The sequence below is a fragment of the Trematomus bernacchii genome, unplaced genomic scaffold (assembly GCF_902827165.1).
Source record: "Trematomus bernacchii unplaced genomic scaffold, fTreBer1.1, whole genome shotgun sequence".
In the NCBI taxonomy this organism is placed as follows: Eukaryota; Metazoa; Chordata; class Actinopteri; order Perciformes; family Nototheniidae; genus Trematomus; species Trematomus bernacchii.
In genome coordinates this window covers 1,966,170-1,987,372 of record NW_022987409.1, presented here as the reverse complement: position 1 = coordinate 1,987,372, position 21,203 = coordinate 1,966,170, and the positions used below count along the sequence as shown (strand labels likewise).

General features: G+C 41.5%; 2 protein-coding genes across 3 annotated transcripts in view; one reads left to right on the top strand and one right to left on the bottom strand.

Moving 5' to 3' along the window:
- macrod1 (mono-ADP ribosylhydrolase 1) overlaps positions 1-21,203 on the top strand; it is a 110,559-nt gene that overhangs the window by 11,506 nt on the left and 77,850 nt on the right. The window lies entirely within an intron of this gene.
- On the bottom strand, positions 9,412-14,114 carry flrt1b (fibronectin leucine rich transmembrane protein 1b). The gene has a single exon (XM_034138983.1). The coding sequence runs from the start codon at positions 14,109-14,111 to the stop codon at positions 11,910-11,912; it is 2,202 nt and encodes a 733-aa protein (XP_033994874.1). The 5' UTR covers positions 14,112-14,114; the 3' UTR covers positions 9,412-11,909.

Below are 21,203 nucleotides of genomic sequence, written 5' to 3'. Positions count from 1 at the left end.
GGCTGCTGCTCTGAAGCAGAACAGGTTACAGATCCCTCATGGACTGCACTGCTTCTCCCTGCTGTAGTAACTGTACTTCCTTGGCTTTAGTTCCTATAGCAGTATCCCCACTGCGCTGCGTATGTGTTTTGTGAAGCGGTGCTAATGGACACGTTCTCACAATATGCCCGTCAACTGTCTGAACACACAGGCATTACAGAGGCAAATTGCTATTGCTGATGCTGCTTCAGTTTCAGAGTAAATATGATGTGCTGTCAAAACCTAGACCACTCTAAAGTCAACGAGCTACAGTAAAAGTAAACACAGCCTTATGACATTGCAGGTTATTGTAATGTGGAGACAGAAATAACCACAACGTAAATGTCAGACTAGTTCCATATTTAATGTGATCTTCCAACAAGCAAAAAACCATAGAAAAAAAGCAGGTAGTTAATTATTTAGAACATGAGTCTGCACACTGCCCATTTATTGTTTTGTGGAAGCACCTTTTGCATTTCTCCTGTGTAAAGCTCTCTTTCTCCCTACATCTTTTTGATGAGCTCGAGGTCTGGGCCCTGATTCGGCTGAAGTCTCTGAGTTTTCATTTTTGAAGCCGTGCCTTGGTCGACTTGTATGTGCTTTAGGTCATTCTGATGATGGAATGTGAAATTCCCCTTTCTGACAGAGGCCAGCAGGTTTTGTGCCAAAATATCTTGACATTTGGAGCTTATCATTATCCTGTCTATCTTGACAAGACCCCCTGACCCAGCAGAGATGCTTTGGGGCTGCTTCCACCTGCTACCACCACCGTGCCTCACAGTGGGAAAGGTGTTCATTGGATAATGAGCTCTATTGGCTTTGTGCCGAATTATCTTTTAGGTCAAGGGCCAAAACGTTTAACCTTTCTCTTATTAGACCATAACACCTTCTCTCACATGGTTTGTGGTTGACTGAGTAAATATTTTGTCATAATTCAGACAGGCTTGGATCTTCTTTTTTGAAAGAAAGGGCTTCCATCTTGCCACCCTTTACCTCGCCCAGATGGCCAGAATACGGAGTTGTTGGTCACATGCAAGGAGTGATCAGTGCGTGCCAGAAATTCCTGTAGTTCCTTCAGTGTTCCTCTTAGTAGCTCTTCTCCTCGTTCTTTCCTCGCCTTGGGAGAGTTGTCCTTTTTTTTGCAATTTCTCTGTGGTGCTACATTTTCTCCACTGATGTTCATTTTGACAGTCAATCGATCAATTACATTTGATTTGTATAGCCTAATATCTTAAATTGTTTCAGGGGTTTTTACAGACTATACAGAATACTACATCCTCTGTCATTAGACCCATGCAGTGGACAAGGAAAAACTCCCCAGTGCTCCATGTTACATGTAATGCCTTCAAATGTCTCCCCTGTTGATACTTTTCAACAATTAGATTCCCCAGTTTCTTTGGTAACTCTCTGCAACCATGGCTATCATTCAAACAAATCCTACAGAACCAGCTGACGTTAATCAGGTTTTAAGCAGAAATATTTTTATTGATGGCAGGTGTGTGCTATTTAGCTGCAGGGAAACGGCATTATTAAATCAACTGCTGACTTATTCGATCAGGGTGTTGTTTTTATTTATATAAATTGTTCCTTAGAAATGAATACTGTTTTTGTTCATTGGAAAATCACATTAAAGATGGAACCCGTCTGACATTTACATTCCATTTCCAAATACTACTACTCCCTTACTAAACCGGAACAAAACTACAGCACCAAGTGAGCCACATGGAGACGTTAACCCATTTTATATTTATAGTGGAAAGATGATGTGCTGTGCAAGAGCCAATAAAAGAGTGTGAGGGGAAAATGTGTCAGACTCTTATCTGTACAGATTTCAAACTGGAAGGTCATCATTAAGATGAGTGTTTGTGATAAGCAGGGTCAAAGGCAGGGCCGGGGTCTTGTGCTTTACCACAAAGAATACCAAGAATACCAAGTCAGCGTTGATTATGGTAAATGTTTCAACAGCTAATTATTTAGTTGCTTCTGTTTCCATTAGTTGTGATGCAAATTTATAAAAAAATGCATCAGGCCTACAGAAATACACTACTGTTGTTGTTTGTTGTGTTTTGCCATTTTTTATTTTATGTTACAAAATGGCTTCAAATTGCTTGTTTTTATACAATCAACAGTTCAAAACCAAAAGTTATTAAGTGCACTAGTATTTGGACAGGAAACAGGAAAACTTCACATTTTGAGAGCTTGGAAACAATCAGTTGTGTTTGAAAAATGCTAATTATTGGTAAATTGATATCAAAGTGGTTGTCGATTAATGTCAAATAAATAAAAAAGTAATCGATTGCTCTAAAGGCTTTAAATCAGTAGCCAATGTCGCTTGGTGTCCTTTTGAGTTACAGCCACAGACAGCACTGAAGGACCTTTAAATTACTATATTTGATTAGTAAACAGAGCTACTGTCTCATCATAAATGTGTGTTTATGTTTTAAAGACTGTCATTAAAGATGCTGTGTATATAAAAAAAAAAGTGTATTTATATGCCCGTAAGTGAATGAATGAAATCAAGTTGAATGTGACAGTAGCTAGTCACTGAGGAGATATGCCTGCTATACTTAACATGCTCCCTGTACAGTAATATTGCTTCTAAAAAAAAAAAGCAAATATCCAAGTTAGATACATTTCCCTCTGTATTTGTTTTGCTCCCACTTAATTCTCCTTATGATTTAAAAATAAATATCAAATGAAAAGAAAATAAGTCTTCCACGCCTTCTTTAAGTGGCTCACTTTTGATGGAAAGTTAATTAAAGGCTGTGGGTGTATTTCATCTTCAAGGCTTAAGACGATCTGAGGCCCACCACTGTGAGGAATCAGGGTCTCTACGCTTCAAATATAATTTCAAACGGATTTTCTTTATGTTCAGCTATACTATAGATTTCTGCTCGCTTTTCAAATAACGCTTTTTTTTTATAGATTTCTTAACATGCACACAGCTGACCGTGCCCTTGTTGGCCTATAGCTAATAGGTGCTTGAAATTCACACTTTTTATCACTGCACTGAAGTTTTGTTATGTCCACTCTGTCCTCTTAGATCTGTGTCTTTGCCACAGGCTAAGTTTAGAAGATGCACTGACTCTGTGCCATTGGCTGCAGCATGTATTTAGACAGTGCTGCTGCTCTAGTTTTTTCAGTCCAGATCTGTCCGAGTTAATTACGCTACAACTCTCAGAAAGACCTCTGTACTGGTCATTTGGGCCATGTGTACGGTAAAATGTAAGCTTTCAAGGTTCAGTGCCCCGAATTTCCGCGGGATGCTCTAATGGCGAGTTTGTGTCTCAATTTTGAGTGGGAAGATGGGAGAAAAACTCAGATTCTTCATGGTGCATCACCACAGATTCCTCTTCTCCTTTGACTTTCTTCATTCTTTACGGCTCCCACTTACACATCATTGGAGTGCTGTGACCTGAAAGGAGGGAGACATTGTTAATAGACAAACGGGACTCCGTTTACCGCTTCAGATTGATTTACACCCTGACATTGAGAAGTTAACATACCCTTGGCGAGTTAATCCTTAATGTTGTCCAGGTCAGTAAATAAACGGAAAAAGAAAAGCTAAACTGAAGGAGTTTGCAGAAAAGCTCATTCGTGCTAATTATTTCTCTCCCACCCCTCCCTTGTTAAAAGCTTTCCCACCCCTCCAATCAATTGGCACTTTAGTGAGCAGGAAGGGATGGAGGAAGTGCGAGCCTCATTAGCCTGATTGGGCCGATGTGGGAGATGGAAGGAGATGGAGTGAATGAGGGAGTAAAAGAGAAAAGAGAAAAGGAGTCAGTCTGATCATCAGCACTTGGCCCATCAGAGCTTCTGTCATCAAGGCAAGTGCTGCGTTCAAACGTGTTTGTTTGCAGCGTTGTGACCCCTCGTTGGATTGGAGAAGATCTTCTGAAGGCTCTGAGGAGGAAGCAGTTGATTCAATTGAGTTCTTATGCCCTGTCTTAAGTTAAGGTACATTTGTCAGTCGCTGGACAAACTATGAAATTCACTGATTGTTTGCAAATGTTCTGAGTGATTAGCGTAGGTGCAATATAGATGAATATTTATTTCTTTAGACTTTGTGAAATTGTTAGTACTTCCATCCTCTACCACCATAGCTTCCATGTTGACTGGATATTACGTTACAAATGTCTAACTTGATAATGAATGGTTAGAACATTACCCCTCATAACAAGATATCAGCTAACATGACCATCATGTCACGCCGAATGGAACGAGTGCCATGGCAGTTCAGTGTGATTATCAGGCTGCTGAACAGCCTGCCATCCTGTTCTTTCCCTGACTGCATCCCACTGCCTTCCTGAACACTGTCCATGAGCTCTATGTCTTTTTCTTGACTTTGTTGTTGATGGTATATACATTTAATACGTTGGGAATAACATCACACAGTTCTGGGCAGTAACTCCTCAAAGGCATACAAAGTGACTGAAGTTGATGTGAGACACATGAAAAAAGAGGCCCAAATCTTTCCTTACACTTTCTCCTCCACTCTCCTGGACATTCGTTACATAAAGTAGGCATGTTGTCAGATCTTCTGTTTTGGACAAGTTAAAAAGAAAAGTCAAACTTTCCCCAATTGAAAAGGTGTACAGTCAAACCAAAATGTATTTATAGAGGATCTTTGAAAACAATTCATTTGAATACACAAACAAAGTGATTATAGCATAATGTATAAGGTAAATGTAGAAGAGCTAAACCTGCTTTAACTTTAAGTATTCGTGTAGGCTTAGATGATAAGACAGTGGCTTCATTTTACATTTAAAATGGCAAAATAAATGTGAAAAGACTTATTTATATTACTGTATATAAAGTAAGTCCTCTGAGGTTGTGACAGTGTGACAATAATGTGCAGTTTGTAGAGCAGCCAGCTGTCAAACGTGTATCTCTTTCCTTGTGTAGGGCAGAGTTCAATTTTCTATGCCGTCTCACTTAATGCACTCCTTAGTGTAGCAATAATCGTTCGCATTCCCAGTTCTTTATGATAATAATAGTGCACCTTTTTTCAAATATTGGTTTTAGTGCCAGAGAGGTAATAAGCCTAGCATTAAGTATTTGGCTGTGCATCCAAAGTCCCAGTCTCCTTGGCTGCTGTGGTCGAATACTTGAGCAGCTGCTTAAAAAACCCCACACTAAGTGGCCCCACAATCACCTGATGAATGGCTTTTTTAATGAGTTTATCAACCTTTGATGATTGATTTTTCTCATCTAGACTTTTGACATTTGAATCAAACCCTGTTCCACTGAACCAGCTGTGCAAAGGATGTTGACGAGAACCGAGCCACATAAGACTAAATGAGAAAAAAAGATACGAAAATTAAAAGCACATTGGTTGAAGAATATCCTCATTGTCGTGAGTGCTATTTGAATAATAATTATTATAAAGCCTTTCAATAAGGCTCCATTTTCTCTCATCTTTGTAATCATAGCTTAGTGAACAAAGTACAACGCATGTATCATTGTAACCTCCAAAATGGGCCTGGATCTAACCCTGAGTCCTCTTCCTGTCTCTCCATTGTCTGCTCTCATGTCCTCATCGCAGACGATGCTTTTGTCACATAATCACAAGTCACGCAGAGAGTATGCAGAGAGTACGCGCAGCACACACAGCACACACAGCACACAATTACCATCTTGTAATTGCGATCTTTTAGGCGTTGTTGTGAAGTGGTGCCCGATACTCAGGCTGTCGGCCCCGCTGCATTATCACAGCTTAGGATATTACAAGACTATTTATAGGAACTGTTTATCCACTCATCCTTTTGTCAGCATTGTTCACGGGTGGGGTTAGAGCCGGACTGATGGACAGGTCAATCAATCGGTCCAACAGTTCTTACGTTGTATATTGTTTGCTGAAAGTAGAACATGTAGGTGCAGTTTACAGTGCCACAAGCTAAAAGGTCAACGTAGGCATGGTCATAAACATCCTGTACAGTTTCTAAAGAGGAATGAAGTCAAGAGAATAGAGAAAGAACTCAGCAGCTTATATTGTGCAGTACAATTTATTGTCAGAGCTATAATCGGTTAACATCTGTTTTCTGTGCACAATAAAGAGTCTTTATTTTTCACACTTATGATTCAAAATGAAGCATATTCAGCCCTGAAAGTAAAAATGTGATATTTTCTGATGTGTGTCTAGTAAACCGAATGCAAAATGCAGGTGTATTTCTCTTTTATAAAAAAGTCAAGGGCACTGTGATGTAGTGGGATGAAAAAGACACCTCAATCACAGTAACAAGCACTGAAAAGATTTATTACACCCTTGCACCCTTTACTCCGTGTCTTCTGCAAAATCAACAGCATGTGACAGGATAGTGATCTGCACATGCATGAGCGAGACCTTTTTCTGCATTCATGTATGAGCTGTTAATCTTTGCACATTATAGTGTGGATGTGTTTATAGAGAAATGGTCGGTCTCAAGAATTGATCAAACATTAAGGGTTATGCTTTTTTAATGGTTTTATATGATGAGCAAGTTCTAGGCTGGCATTTGTTTTAAATTAATTAACTGCTTCATCAAAGTTTTGAACTTCAAAAGCAATTTAAAAACTGTAAACTGGACATTGTAACTAATTGTAACAAAGATGGAGAGCAGTAACATAATATTTCTATTTCAATTACAGTAGATCAATAGTTGTGATTCCATTAATTTGAGAATATTTTATTAATTTCAAATGTTTTATCATTAAATTGATCAGCCTTTGTAGATAATTTAATAAATGATGGACCTCTAGTGTGATCACAATCCACTTTCCGGCATTTTTAACAAGGGGATAAATAATTGACTGTATTCCTAGGATTCATTTATGTTTTTGGTGTGATGTGTCTCTCTCTGCTGAAGAACGTCTGAGAGTCAGTACTACAGAGGAATCACAAGTTGCCATAGCTACAAGTGCTGAGGTCTCGGTCGGTCCAGAGTGTCGAGCCCCGGAGAGGTGGGCAGCGAGCCGACCGTGAGTGAAGGCTGAGAGCTCTGGAGGACCCCGTCCAGCAGGAGCCTGAAGCACTCCTCAGCCACAGTTTCTCCTCACATTTCCCCGTGAAGTCAGGAGATCAAACTGAATGCATGATGGTTTATCGGAAAGAAAAAAGAGGCCATCAACTTTTCACCTAATGTCAGACTAAGACAGAGAATGACCCTGCGTGAGGTTATAAATGTTTTACATTTTCTTCATTTTCAGATGATTTCATACATACTAAAAGCAGGTTAGAAAATAATAAAATGGTATAAGGGCTCATGAAGCAGAAAAAAAAACACACAAGGCTTGGAAATGTAATTGAGGACCACTGTGGTACAAGGGCAATTTATCTATTTGTACATGCTCTCAGCATGGTTATGGCAGAAGTAACTTTTTTTTCCATCTCACTTGAAACGTCTTGCAGTGGCACCAAAGTGGCTCTTCTTCTGATAGACAGCCTAACTCATACAGTAGGTGTTGGTATAATCCCCTGGAGGCTGTCTTACTTTGTTCTCAGCCTTGTTTATTCCAGTGATGTCCTCTCCATCTCTTGCTACAGAGGAATCCAGACCACCGAGGCTTAATGTTTTGTTGTTGTTGTTGTTGTTAGATCAGTTCATACCTCTGAGGTATTGCACTGGTTTCTTGCAGTGTGTGAGAATAAAGTGTTTTGCGTTACATTGGGACCATTATTCCCCTGGCACTCGGTGTGTGTGTGTGTGTGTGTGTGTGTGTGTGTGTGTGTGTGTGTGTGTGTGTGTGTGTGTGTGTGTGTGTGTGTGTGTGTGTGTGTGTGTGTGTGTGTGTGTGTGTGTGTGTGTGTGTGTGTGTGTGTGTGTGTGTGTGTGTGTGTGTGTGTGTGTGTGTGTGTGTGTGTGTGTGTGTGTGTGTGTGTGTGTGTGTGTGTGTGTGTGTGTGTGACACCTTAAAGCTCATGTTTGTCTTGAGCTGGATTGACGGATAGAGACATGGTTAGGGTTAGTGGTTTATAGTTAAGCATTGCTGTTTGTGCATGCACTTACATGTATTGATGTTTATAGTATTCCTATTTCTTGCTCACTCATGATTTGTATATTGCATCTGTGTATTTTCTTGGTGGCCTTAACTGCTGTGAATGCACCTTCCGTGAATGATGCAAACTTGTAGGAACATTTTTATCTGAAAAGATAAATGGTGTGGAAATTATTCTGTTCTCGTGCATAGCTGGCTGATTGTTTGCATGCCTTCAACCAAATGCAGGCATTTATGGGAACACAGTGACCTTTTGCTGAAGAAGCTTATAATGCATGCAAACAAAGGAAGCCACTTTATCGTGCAATGCAGCTTTACATCACTCTTAACAGCCCTGTGTTGGAGAAAACACTGAGCTAGTAGTTTAAAGTGCAACTGGCCATTTTATTGCGAATCTTTTTTTGAGCTCATTTGTTAGAGAAATAGAGGTATTATAATGGAGGAAGTATTCAGAAATGTCCTGAATTAAAAGCCATTTAAATAGAGGCATTACTGTTGGCTCATATGCACATCAATGTAGATTGATTTGATATGTTGAAGATGTTTACTATTTGAGTAACACAATACAGGCTCATCTGAAAAATCTATTTTGAACCTATTTTCTTGCAGTGCAAGAATTCATTTCAGGCTCAGATATGTTCGAGTCTTAGCATACATCTTTTTGTCGGGTTTAATGCGAGTTGGAATAATTAAGCTAGAGGGCTTGACGCTAGATAATGGACTGCGACAGTGAAAGGCCTCCGTAATGACTGATGAGAACTCAGGGTATTGTCGTTAAGAGCACAGGCGTGGAGCTACAGCTGCATCACATTTACAGCATGCGTTGGTGTACACACACAAACGTATAATTTGAAAATCCTTAAGATAAACATTCACATGAAGCCTGTTTTTATCTCCCTCTCAGACACAGACAGTAAAAGAACCCATTTCTATAAAGTACATTTCCTTCTGACTCTGTCCTTCACAAACACCCAACATGAGCAGTTACTCTTAGATGGACACTTATACACTCCCCCGTTCGTTATATTGATCCACGCTTACACAAGTATTAGCACTCACTTAGAATGAGAGGCATGTCTTCCGGAGCACAGAGCAGTAATGCATCCATACAAATGCACACACAGTTTCTCATGTTGCCTGGTGCACATTATTACGCAAACTTCTCAGTATAAAAACACATGCGTCGGCTTTGGCCTGGCAAAATCTTTCAAATTGAATTGGAGCAGCTGATGTATTCATCCAGTGTGTGTGATTTAATGAGGTCCATGCCATCTTGTCATAAATCATATTAATAATCTTGAGAATCCCATTGATTTAGATTTTTTTTTTAAGCCATCCAGTGCAGTATTTGACATCTTCAGCCTTTGTTTCAGATTTAATTAACTTACTCACTCACACAGCACAGAGAAAACACGAGGAACTACTTTTTCTTTTTAGAAGTCTTTATTCATCCTTGTAGAAAAAAAGACGACAGACCAATAAATGGAATAGCGTGTTGCACCCATTTGTATGTTTATACATAAGAGTGTTTTCATTATCACATCTGAGGGTGACATTTTCAAAAGGAAAAAGGATTTTTTTTGCACAGAATAGAAAAGGAAGCTTTTAAAAAAAGAAAAGAAAAAGAAATGCAACTAAAATAAAAGAATCCGCACGAGCTGGTCCTATACGACTGGTTACGACATTAACCCAGGTCGGAAAAGAGAAAGAGAGCTTCTGTAAGTAAGAATCGGTTGGTGGTTCTGTATACATGAATATCACTCATCAGGATCCTTCCCTCTACGGCCTCGCTCTTTATTTCTCACTCTCCACCCTCTCCTTTTTCTCTTTTCATGTCTGGCATGTTTGTTAGTCTTTTCCTTTGATGTTCCTCTTCCAGTAAAGTATATTAGTGGAGTCAGTGAGAGGCAGTCGGAGAGCAGGTGCTGCTTCCTTCTTCATGCGGTGTGTACATATATGTTTGTTTGTTAAACTGCACAGTGTAGCGGTCAGGCTGGGATCCCTGTTTATGACTGTCTATGCTGGACTTTGGCCTGTAAAACTGTATGATATTTGTACTTTTCTCCGAGAATGCAAATTAAAATATATCTTGTAGTATTGGGATTTTTTTACTGAGACATACTTTGAGATAATACAAATCTTTGTGATTAATCTGACAATTATTTTTTCAATTACATAATTAGTCTAATTCATTTTGCCAACACGTATACCTACTTTAAATATCTATAAAACATTTACAACTTCAACTTTCAGATTAAAATTGGAAAGACAGATTGTTATGAATTAATTTGAGCAAAGAGTTATTAGAGTAGAGAGTTCCGCACAAAAATCATTAGCTGCTAAAACTTATTTCAATTAAGTAGGTTTAACCAGCCTCAAGATGATAATGGGTTACTATTTTAAGATGTATAATTACGTTTCTTACACTTCATTTGCAAATGTAATTTAATAAGACCAGACTACAATAGAAATTGTGAACATGGGTACATACTTTTTCTTAATTCTGAGATTTTAATAGCTGTCCTTCTCAAGCTAGTCATTTGTCCTGCAGTCGTGGCAATTATTTTACTTATTATGTTTTTCTCTGATTGTCTTTAATTCCTTATTTTCCTTGTGTCCTACAAACATTAGCATCTTAATGGTTCCATGTCATGATAAAGATACAGGCGAAAACTGCTGTAACAATTTAGTTTGATTCTTTACATTTTGATCACAGGAAACTGAAAACATCAGTCCTTGATGGAAGTGTGAAGTCATGTATTTGCTGAGTGCAGCAGTGGATACACTGAGGGTAAAACTTGGGTAACATTTTGGATGATGATTACGCAATATTCCAATGATCACCCCTCTTTTCCCCCCGCCTGCATCCTTCTTGATCCCCCATCTTCTTCCTTTTGTCTGCTTTTCTACCTCCTGCCGCTGAATTTGTCACACGCCCTTTTTTCCTCATCTTCCCTTTTTCTCTCATTTTCTGTCCTCGCTGTCTGCCTTCAGCCAACACACCTCTCTCAGCGCCTCCATCCCCAAAACAGCACCCCTCTCTCTCCTTGTCTTATTTTATTTTCTTACCATCCATATATCCATCACCCCCGCTCTCTCTCTCTCTCCCCCTCTCATTAGTCTCCCCATTCTGTGGTTTGTGTCTCCTGTCTCTGTCAGAACTGTTATCACTGCTGTCAGCTCCCTTGGCGAGAACAAAGTCGTCCTCTGCTCACGGCACCACAAAAGACACAAGAGAAATAAAAGGAAAGAGCCACAGCCACAAAAAAAAAGAAAAGCGAAAGAGGCTGAAACGTGTTAAAATTAAAAAGGAGGGGAATAAACTAGAGGGAAAGGGGACACTAGGAACACATCTTTTCATGTCAACCATGATGCATTGTCATCTGTGGGTTATAACAACCATTGATTTTTCCCTCCGTCATCCCTTTTATCTATACAGCACAGAGCTTACAGTTGGTAGGAAGATATGAGACCTATCTCTATACACATCAAGTGCCTTTTCCTCATATAATAAATATATCTCCTGCTAAATCAGCTAAGCCTAGTATATCAACCTCAAATAAGTTACTGTGTATTATAATGAGCTGAGAAGAACAGTAGGTTTAAAAGACACTGAGATATCCAAAAGAGAAAACGTAACCATTTATAACTGTAATCAGCGCTGAAAGAAAGTATTTCTGTATAAAGTAGTATACAGTAGTAGAGTATAGTAGGACTGTTACTTCTGTCACTCAACAGCAATGTCAATTCAACATAGCCAAAATCAGTCTTTTCTACTTAGCAAACCAATCAGAATTGAACCATCAGAGGCACAGAGGGTACTTTGGAAACCAAGGACAAATGGCCACCAGCCAAGGGGTCGTCATCATAGAAATGGCGCCGGGCATTAGTGGTTCAGGGAGTGTTTCCGTGTATCATCACGTATAGGCATAATCTATGTCGGGGATCCCACCCTCTCGGTAGCCCCGGTTGGTACCATAAGTGACACGATGGTGGCTGGTTTGGCTGAGGATGGTGCCATTGAGGCTGCCGGCTCCATGGCTGCTCCTGTATGTCCCGTTAGCTTGGGAAGAGGAAGAGGAAGAAGAGGGAAAAATGGTGTGGATGTAGGTGACGTCCTCCAGCTTAGGCTGCAGGGGCTGATGGGCCATAGCTGTCATCTGAAACCCTGCAGGAGGTGCCCTGATCTCTAAGATGGAAGTGTCTTTCTTGGTGCCCGACTCAACATAGTCATCATAATGTTTTCCACCCCGGCCCCTGCCGTATGTACCTGAGTCCCCGGACACATAGCCTGATCTCTGTCCATACCAGCAGAAGATGCCAAAGATTAACAGCAGGCTTACTAATGCTGTGGCACCACCTATGATCCCAGCCAATGGCAGGGCTGTTAGTTCTGAGTCCTTACCGTCTTTATCAGACCCCTCCCCTCCTGCGCTGACCTGAGCCTCTCCAGTCTCTATCTGAGCGCAGGTCGGGATCGAGTCTTTACTGTCTGTGTCCATGCTGCCAATTCGAGATGAACCCATGCTGGAACCCCCAAAAGAGGATTCCTGTCTTAGTGGCAGCAAACAGATGAGGTAATGGGAGCTTGGGGTAAGCTGGGTAAGGAAGTACTGCCTCCTCTCTCCAGGTACTAGAGTCTCTGTTATGGAACCAAGAGATGCAGTGCTTCCCAACCTCAGCCACGACAGACGAAAGGAGGGTGCCGGTTCGGGGCAAAGCCAACTCACCAGCACACTGTCCGGAGAAAGTGGTTTTACAGTCAGCTCCAGGGCCTCTCCAGAGACCTGCCCCCCTTCACCGGGAGGCAGAGGTATAACAAAGCCCGGCCGCTTGGCGATGAGGGTGAAGAGGGATCCTTGAGTGGGGACCATCAGAGGAGATGTGGTGCTGCTGCCATGGGGAACCGAAGCCACAGCTTGGCCCCCTCCAATGTCATCTTCACCTCCTCCATCTTTTTCTGCTGGGTTCATCCCCATTCCAGTACCGGGACCACCAGGAGGGCCTTCACACTGCTCCATCAGGGAGGCTAGTTCTCTGAGGGCTTGGCCCCTCACAGGCTCTGGGCCCTGACAGGTCAGACCCCTGACTGTCACCGCAGCCCCCCGGCTGTGCAGCCATGCGTGGAGCCAGCGAAGGTTGCAGCCGCAGTACCACGGGTTTCCTCGCAGCAGTAGCAGCTCCAGGCTTTCTGTGTCCTTCAGAAGCCCTCGTGGAAGAGTGGTCAGATTGTTTCCCGACAGGTCCAACCTCTGAAGCCGCCGCATGCCGTCCAGGGATCCCCGTGGTATGTGAGTCATCCCGTTGTCTTGCAAATGGAGGCGCACAAGGTGAGACGAAGGAAGGTAGACTGGCGGTGACTGCAAAGCATTCCTGACCAGTGACAGCTCAGTCAGGTTGGAGAGACGGGAAAAGGTGTCATCTGCAATTCGTGTGTTGGCCAACAGGTTCCCATCCAGAACCAAGCGTCGAAGGGAGGAGAGCCCACGGAAGGCATGTGTTGGGATGGTGCTTATTCTGTTGTCGTCAAGTCGCAACTCTTCCAAGGATGCTGGCATGCCTGCAGGGATGCTTGACAGGTGGTTTCGAGAAAGGAACAGCAGTCGAAGCCGTGGAGTCCCAGAAAAAGCTCGCTCCTGGATGCTAACTGTGGATATAGAGTTATCATCCAGGTGCAAACGTTCTAGTAATGGTAACTTTGTCAGAGCTGATCTCGGTAACGTTCGTATATTATTATCCTGCAGATGGAGCTCCCGTAACGAAGGCGGGAGGTGTATAGGGAATTCATCCAGATGGTTGGCATACAGGTAAATTACTCGTATGGAAGAGCTGCGTTCCAGTGAGGGAGGCAGGCCGGAGTTTTTCACCCGGTTGCTCTGCAAGTAGAGGATGGCAGCCATTAATGGTAGGGGAGGAATTATACTCAGGCCACGGTCGTTGCAGTAGACAAAACCCTCATCACAGCGGCACACAGAGGGACACACAATGCCCTCATCTCCTTCGCCCGTTTCCATGGCAATTGCCGCTGCCGCCAGTTCCAGCACCTCAGCCAATAAGGTGAGGCACAGGAGGAGCAGAAAGAGCCAGTCGCGGAGCTCAGCAAGACTCTCAGTCGCCATGTTGCGCTCAGCTCCTGATTGAAAAGAGAGAAAATGGGAAACTTGATTTAAGTACCACTGCTGTAACTGAGTCTCAAATCAAATACACTTTTTGCAGTTAACTAAAGTAAAAAGAGGACAAGTTTATGAAAAAGTCAAACCACAAAGTGCTGTACTTTCTACCTACTGTATAAAGTAATGTTCTTTTATCTAAAGGCAGAGAAGTTTTGGGGATAGAAAAGACGGAGATAGTTTGTAGGGATTGTTCAGTATTATATGGGTCAGAGCGACCAAGCAGAAACGGACATTTAGAGGCAGAGAGTGCGATGAAGGGTTGAGTGAGCGGGCAAAGAAGATTACAAGAATCAGAGAAAGCAATAGAATGATGACAAAGATGGAGAGAATTGGACAGTGACAGTTTGATGGCGAAAATAAAGAGTGGAAGAAATTTTTCGGGGCGATTAACTGAAATGGAGTGAGTGACATGAAACTAAAATGGAGAAGAGAGTCGGGGAAAAGGAAATCAGATTAATTGCCCACAGTGCTGTTGATTTCTTTTGAAGACACCAGAAGCAGTACACTTGCTGTAACTGCACTATATCTGACCCTCCAATGAAATTACAGAGAGAATAATTTTAACAGAAAAATATAATTTAAGGCCATGACCAAAACACACACACAGAAATACACACACAAATAAGTGAACATACTGAACACAATGCATTCACATACAGAACAGTTTCTCAGTACAAGATGACATGTATAATGCATGCTTTCTCTTGGTTGTTATTGTTCGTGAAATGTATATAAATTATTCAGGAAAGTGGTCTAGAAATCCCAAGAAATGTTTTAGCGAGATGTTTTACAGAGAAGCATTTTTCTGCAACATTAATAACGTTCCTCAGTCTATGTTTTATGAAATGTCTCCTAGCGATTCCCTGACACCAACATCAATAACATACATTTACAATTCAGATAAAATGATCGCAGTGCACTCGCATCCACAGCGCACTGTTTATAGTATATTAATAATATACAGTAGTGAAAGTTGTAGAAATTACATGTACTCTTGTTTGAATGCTATCTTTTGGGTAGCCTGGGGCAAAAATCTACTTTGACGTGAAATGCCTGACATGATTTGACAGCACATTTGATAAACAAATCCTCTAAAGGCAAGTTTTTTTCCCCTCCCCACCCTTCTGTGCATACATGCTTGTGTATGTGCGTGTGTTCGAATGTGAACTCAGTGCTAGATGCAAAATTGCCCCATGGCTGCAGTCAAAATCCATGCAAAGCAAACAAGAGATGGCAACAATAGAATAGACTGAAGGAGGAGGGAGGGAGGGGGAGGGAGGCGAGGAGACAGATGGAGAGTTGGACAGTCAGTGGAGGAGAGGGGAAATGAGTTCCTGGCAGTGAAGACTCAAGACAGTATCAGCTGAGTTTGGTGCAAAAAGAATGATTGCGTGCTCTTTTTCTGTGAGAAATTGGTGCATAAAATAGCTGCATTTATGTACCTATATATGCTTGTTGTGAAGATCAACAGCAACCAGCTCCTGTCTCACCTCCACACAAGCAGAATGTGATTTCATGTGTGTGAGCCGTACAATTTGGCATGAACCTAGACTCTATTTTTCTCTTTTCTTAATGGTATTTTAAGCTTACATCTGACTATTTCACAGCCTTTCCAGCATTTGAGATACAGAGAAAGTAAGGGAGAGGAACATATGCACACAAAAAGGAGTGTCAAGGTAGGAGCTGAAGCCGTATTGGGATTGCTCTATGAATATCAACTAGCATATGTTTCGTAGCCACACTTCCCTTTCATAAATACGGCTTGGCACAAACCTGTTTGTGTGTTTTTGCCTAAAGTACATGCCAAGGTTTTCTATCGACACATCCTCTTAATGATCCTTGTATTTTCTATCTTCTCGCCTCCCTGCCTCGTCCTCTCACTCTCTCCAACTGTCGCTCTCCCTTATGGCGCTCTCCTCTCTCTGCATCTTTATTTTTCACGCCATATACCTCTCCAATCCGCCCACCTCCGCTTTCTCCCCTTCATAATCTTTCATTATATCCACTCTCAGGTTTGTTTGCAGAAGTGTCCGTGCAGTCGCCCTCCTACTCTCCTCCACTATCTCTCTTTCTCTTTCTAATCCTCTTTTATCGTTTCCTCTCCAGTCCTCCGTTGATTCCTACACACTGAGATTGGATCAATCAGCTCTAGTTCAGTCCTCCTGCCCAGACTTCCACTCTCCCTCATGGCGACTTAGTTTCTATTTCATTTAGATGCAGCAGACCCCCCACCTCTTATTTTTCCCCACCTTCTCTTTCTCACTCCCTCTTGGCCTCAGCTTTCTCGCCTCCGCATTCGCCTACCTCTCACTTTGCAGCCCCCCCACCCTTAACATTTCAATCATGTTCAGAAATAAAAGCCTTTGTGCAAGCACAGAGCCATTGTGTTCTTTCCGATCACGTAGCTGAAAGTAACATGTATGTGTGGTGTTTTTCATTGCGGTGTGTGTGTGTGTGTGTGTGTGTGTGTGTGTGTGTGTGTGTGTGTGTGTGTGTGTGTGTGTGTGTGTGTGTGTGTGTGTGTGTGTGTGTGTGTGTGTGTGTGTGTGTGTGTGTGTGTGTGTGTGTGTGTGTGTGTGTGTGTGTGTGTGTGTGTGTGTGTGTGTGTGTGTGTGTGTGTGTGTGTGTGTGTGTGTGTGTGTGTGTGTGTGTGTGTGTGTGTGTGTGTGTGTGTGTGTGTGTGTGTGTGTGTGTGTGTGTGTGTGTGTGTGTGTGTGTGTGTGTGTGTGTGTAGGTGTGATTGGTCTAACCTGGTCAGTCTCTGTGCTGTTTGCGTCCGCTGCAGCTGTGTTTTTCCTGTATCAAGGGATTTGTGAAGAGAAGTATTATTGTGTCTTTGTGTGTGACTGAAGAAGTAACCGTGGATCTCTGTGTGTTAGCGAAGTTGTCTTTGAATCGTTCACAAGTGTAGCCTCGCTCCTCGGGGCCGTTGAATCTTCCTCAGCTTGGGTGAATGATGATAGGGAAGATGATAGCCTGTACTCCAGGGCTCCGCAAGTTGCAACACCAGCATGGCTCAAAGCCGCCTCGGCACCCACATTTTTGTCGTGTGTGTGTGTCCTACTGCCAAGCTCTCTCTCTCTTCCTCTCTCTCTCTGGGGTAAGGGGCTTTTAGGCCTGCCAGCTCAAGTCATCTTCAACAAGCGTCCAGAGGCCTTATTCTGAAGCCACTGCTCCACACCCAAATGCTACAGTTGGGCCGACAGTCAGAAGATGGTTGAGAGCTTAAGGGTCCTTCTTCGAAGTCAAAAGCAATCCTGGATACTCATGCAAGCAGTGGGTCATGCAGGAATAGTACAGTTATACTGGCTTTGAATAACTAGTTAGTGGTTATAATGAATGAGGAGCAAGGACAGAATAAGTGGGATTTTCACAGCTCTAAGATATCCAGCTAAGAGTCCTTACGATTATTAGTCGTTTTATAACAATTATTATAAACCTACATTTCACAGTTCTTTGTTGGTAAATGGAGTATGTGGAGGCTGTGATGGACAGTTTGGTCCTGTGCAGATTACAGGTTGTGACAGTTTGGTTCAGAGGCTCCTTTCTTCTTCCCTCTCAGTTTCCGCCTCACTCTCCTCTGTTAAATTTGAATCGCTTCCTTTTCAGTTCACACAGATGATCTTTAGAGGCAGCAAAGCACGATGACCGCGTGTACTGTACGTAGTGCACTCTGAGCAGCGCTGGGAAGGCCAGTCACGTGGCTCAGTGTGAAAAGTTCCCCCACAGGTTAGAAGAAATAGAGCGATGTATCCGAGTATCCTGGAGGAAGACTTCACTGGTGGTGCTTCAGCAGGACAGCTGGCAGAGTGTCAGTGAACAGCGCCCTGAGAGAGACAGCAGACAAGAACAGTATTAGACATTTTGAAAGTGTAAAATCGTTGCTAAACCTCACACGAAGAGCTGTTTGTAACACATCATTCACAAAACCAAATTGCACACAAGAGGCTGACACTTTTAAGCCCTTTAACCAGTTAATAATATTAAGTGAGCCCACATTTGAGTGGTTGAGTAGAAAAAAATTAAATGTGTATTTTATAATCCCTAAATAGTTTTGTAATTCTATACATCGGTCTCTTTAACTTGTAAACTTAATAAAACAAATATTCAAAGTATGGCACAGCAGCTTGAACGTTGGCACAATATGGAATACTAAAATGTACAGGCTAAATAATTATCCCCATCAGAACAGTTATACCTCTTAAAATTAAGTACCTCATGAAAATACTTCCTGAAGGTCAGCGCTGCATATGCGTAAGCAGCTCCCAACGGACACAAACCTCCCATTAAGGCAACTCAATGCTTTATATCTGCGTTTTTTTTTCTTCAAACAAAGCTTTTGAGCTTTCATTAACCATCACGCGTTAAGTGCCTGTATCTTGCGTGCAGAATCCAACCCCCCAGTGAACACTGGCTTTAGAAATATAAGGTTTTCATCAGGCATACTGAGTGTACAGAGACAGATTCATCAAGGCCATTAACTGCTCCGCTGCTCACATTCGCCTGTTCACTTCATCCCAGAGTAAATAGACTACATAGCCAACTGGGAAATTATCATGTGGTTTGCTTAAACACAAATAGAGACAAATATGGCGTCCTCATTTTCCATTTTCAAAGGACACATCCTGCAGCTGTCAAGTTCAACAACCTCTTGTCTGTGTGTGTATATATTCTTGAAGGGTTTTAAAAATCAACTCTAAATTGTGCACCATACATCTTAATCTAGACTATGGGGACTGTGTGTGTATCTATTTTAGATTTGGTGTTTTAACTGGTTCCACAAATGGAAAGGAATTTGTTTAATTAGTTGTGCAGTTTAGTGGGGTAGTTAGGTGGTTGGTGTGGGATGAAATTGGGCAGTGTGGTGAGATAAATTGTCCTTTTTATAAAACAGCTCCAGGCTGGTTTCTAGTTTGTGGCATAGTAAACTGATTTGTATGTGCAGGGTGCAGCTAACATGCCTAATGAAAACAGCTCGCTATGGGAGAGAATGCTAAGTAGACATTGTTTGCAAAATGCATCGACTTTGTGATTGGCATTTAAGGAGAAATGAGATAATGGTCTGTTCAAGGACAGTCAAGTTGTATGCAGAGCTTTATGTTTCAGGCTTTTTGAACATTATTAAATGCTATACCCTTTTTATTCCATCTCTTTGTGATTCATTGATTGATGTCCAATACTTCAAAATCCTCTCATGTTAGTATTTTGGAGGGAAAGGCTTTTAAGTGGCTTTGAAGTTAAATCATAAATCAAATGAAGACTTTTAATTGGATGTCATCAGTCATGTATTAAAAGCAGATGTCACCTTTAATGACGGTAACCGTCGTTTTAAAACAAGTCCCCTTAATTGGCTGCACTGTTTGGTCCAAAACTACCCATACACTGCGTGCACTAATCTCAGCCTACCGCAGGCAAAATGTCTGCCTGCATTGGACAAGATGAGAAAATTGAGCATCAGCAGCATTTCCACAGCTCACTGCCATTGCCCATTAGACATCACTACGTGAAGCTCTATCTGTATAATGTCGAGGCTGTCCTTAAAACTTTCTGTGATGGATTTTCATAAGACTTGCTAGGGGGAGTGTGGTGGGGAAGAGGAGGCTGAGGAGGAAGCATTAGGGAGCAAGTATCAGAGCGGGGAGTGAGGAGAGAAAAGCTAGACACTAATCATTTAGGAGAGGGATGTGTCTGAAAAAGATGTTTGTCAGAGTTTAGGTAAGGTTAAATGAGGGAAAGAAAACACACTGATTTCTGTTTATCATAAGTGTGTTTCAGTACATTGTTGAAGACGCGTTTCATAGCAGATATCTCCCTTATTAATTGCCAATGTTTATGCAACTTGTGAATATTAACCTACAAGAAAGTAATTACACAATATACAGTCTATGCACATAACCTGTTTAAGGTCGAGTGGATACACCTTGACACAGAATCAGTTTTCTTTTCCACTCGATCAAAGAAGACTTATAAGTGCTCTTTGAGTTTATTTCCTTTTATTCTATTGTTCCCATGGCTTTTATGCTAATAAGTGCAGTTTAAAGGCATGCTTATTAGAAATCTCTAAAGTCTGACACAGTCAAGTGTCTAGGCAGCACACTCATTCAAATTCAGACATCATAGAAAAAAACTCTTGACTTGTTATTCCAGTGTTAAAGGTACATCAGTGTGAAACATTAATTAGCTATCTAATATCACACTATACAATTTATTTAAAAAAAAATGTGTATTGGTATGTTGTGTATTGAGAATAGATGAGAATACATTGGGACTAAAACGTCTGATCGATAAAACGATTGGCCAATACATTTACAGAAAATAATTGGCAACAACTTTGATAATTATTTAATGATTTATAGCATTCTTTTTTTTAAACTTTAATGACAAAAGTGTTTTAGTTCCAGCTTCATAAACAATTGTATTTTTTGATTTTCTTTGTCTTCTATAATACAATGTATTTTGTGGCATTGGTCGGGCATAACAAGCAATTCCAACTCAATTAGAGGTGTTCAGTAATGAGTCAAATACATCAGCATCTTACTTTGAAAAATGTGTTATTGTCTTTCTACAAAACATTTCCATCATATTTGTTCTTCTTATTTCTTTCTCTTTTGTGATAATTCTCACGCCAGTAGTGAGGAGCAGAGGCAGTAATAAAGAGAGCAGCTCCCATAAATTGGGCAGCTTACCCATTTAGTGTTGAGGTCAAAAACATCCCTGACTGAGTCTTCACTGTGCGTCTTTTCTGTTGTACTTGTTTTTTTCTGCACAACAGAGAGCACAGAGAACGTCTCATTCCTCAGGGGGACAGAAATCACTCTGCTCTTGTGAGCCAGTCAATGACAACTGTGTCGCCTACAGGCACGCAGCAGTATGTGACTTTCACTGTGGCTCTGTGCAGTCCAAATGCTCACACTGTTTTGTTTTCCTCTTTGCTTTCTACTCCAACAATCACATATTAGCATATCTTTTCTTTGCTTTGTGGAACAGTAGAGAAGGCTGAAGATAAAACAACTACATAAATATCTACAAATATAGAAA

Bases quoted from the DNA above. Each gene is read 5' to 3' on its own strand.
- flrt1b (XM_034138983.1), bottom strand. From the start codon at position 14,111: ATGGCGACTGAGAGTCTTGCTGAGCTCCGCGACTGGCTCTTTCTGCTC.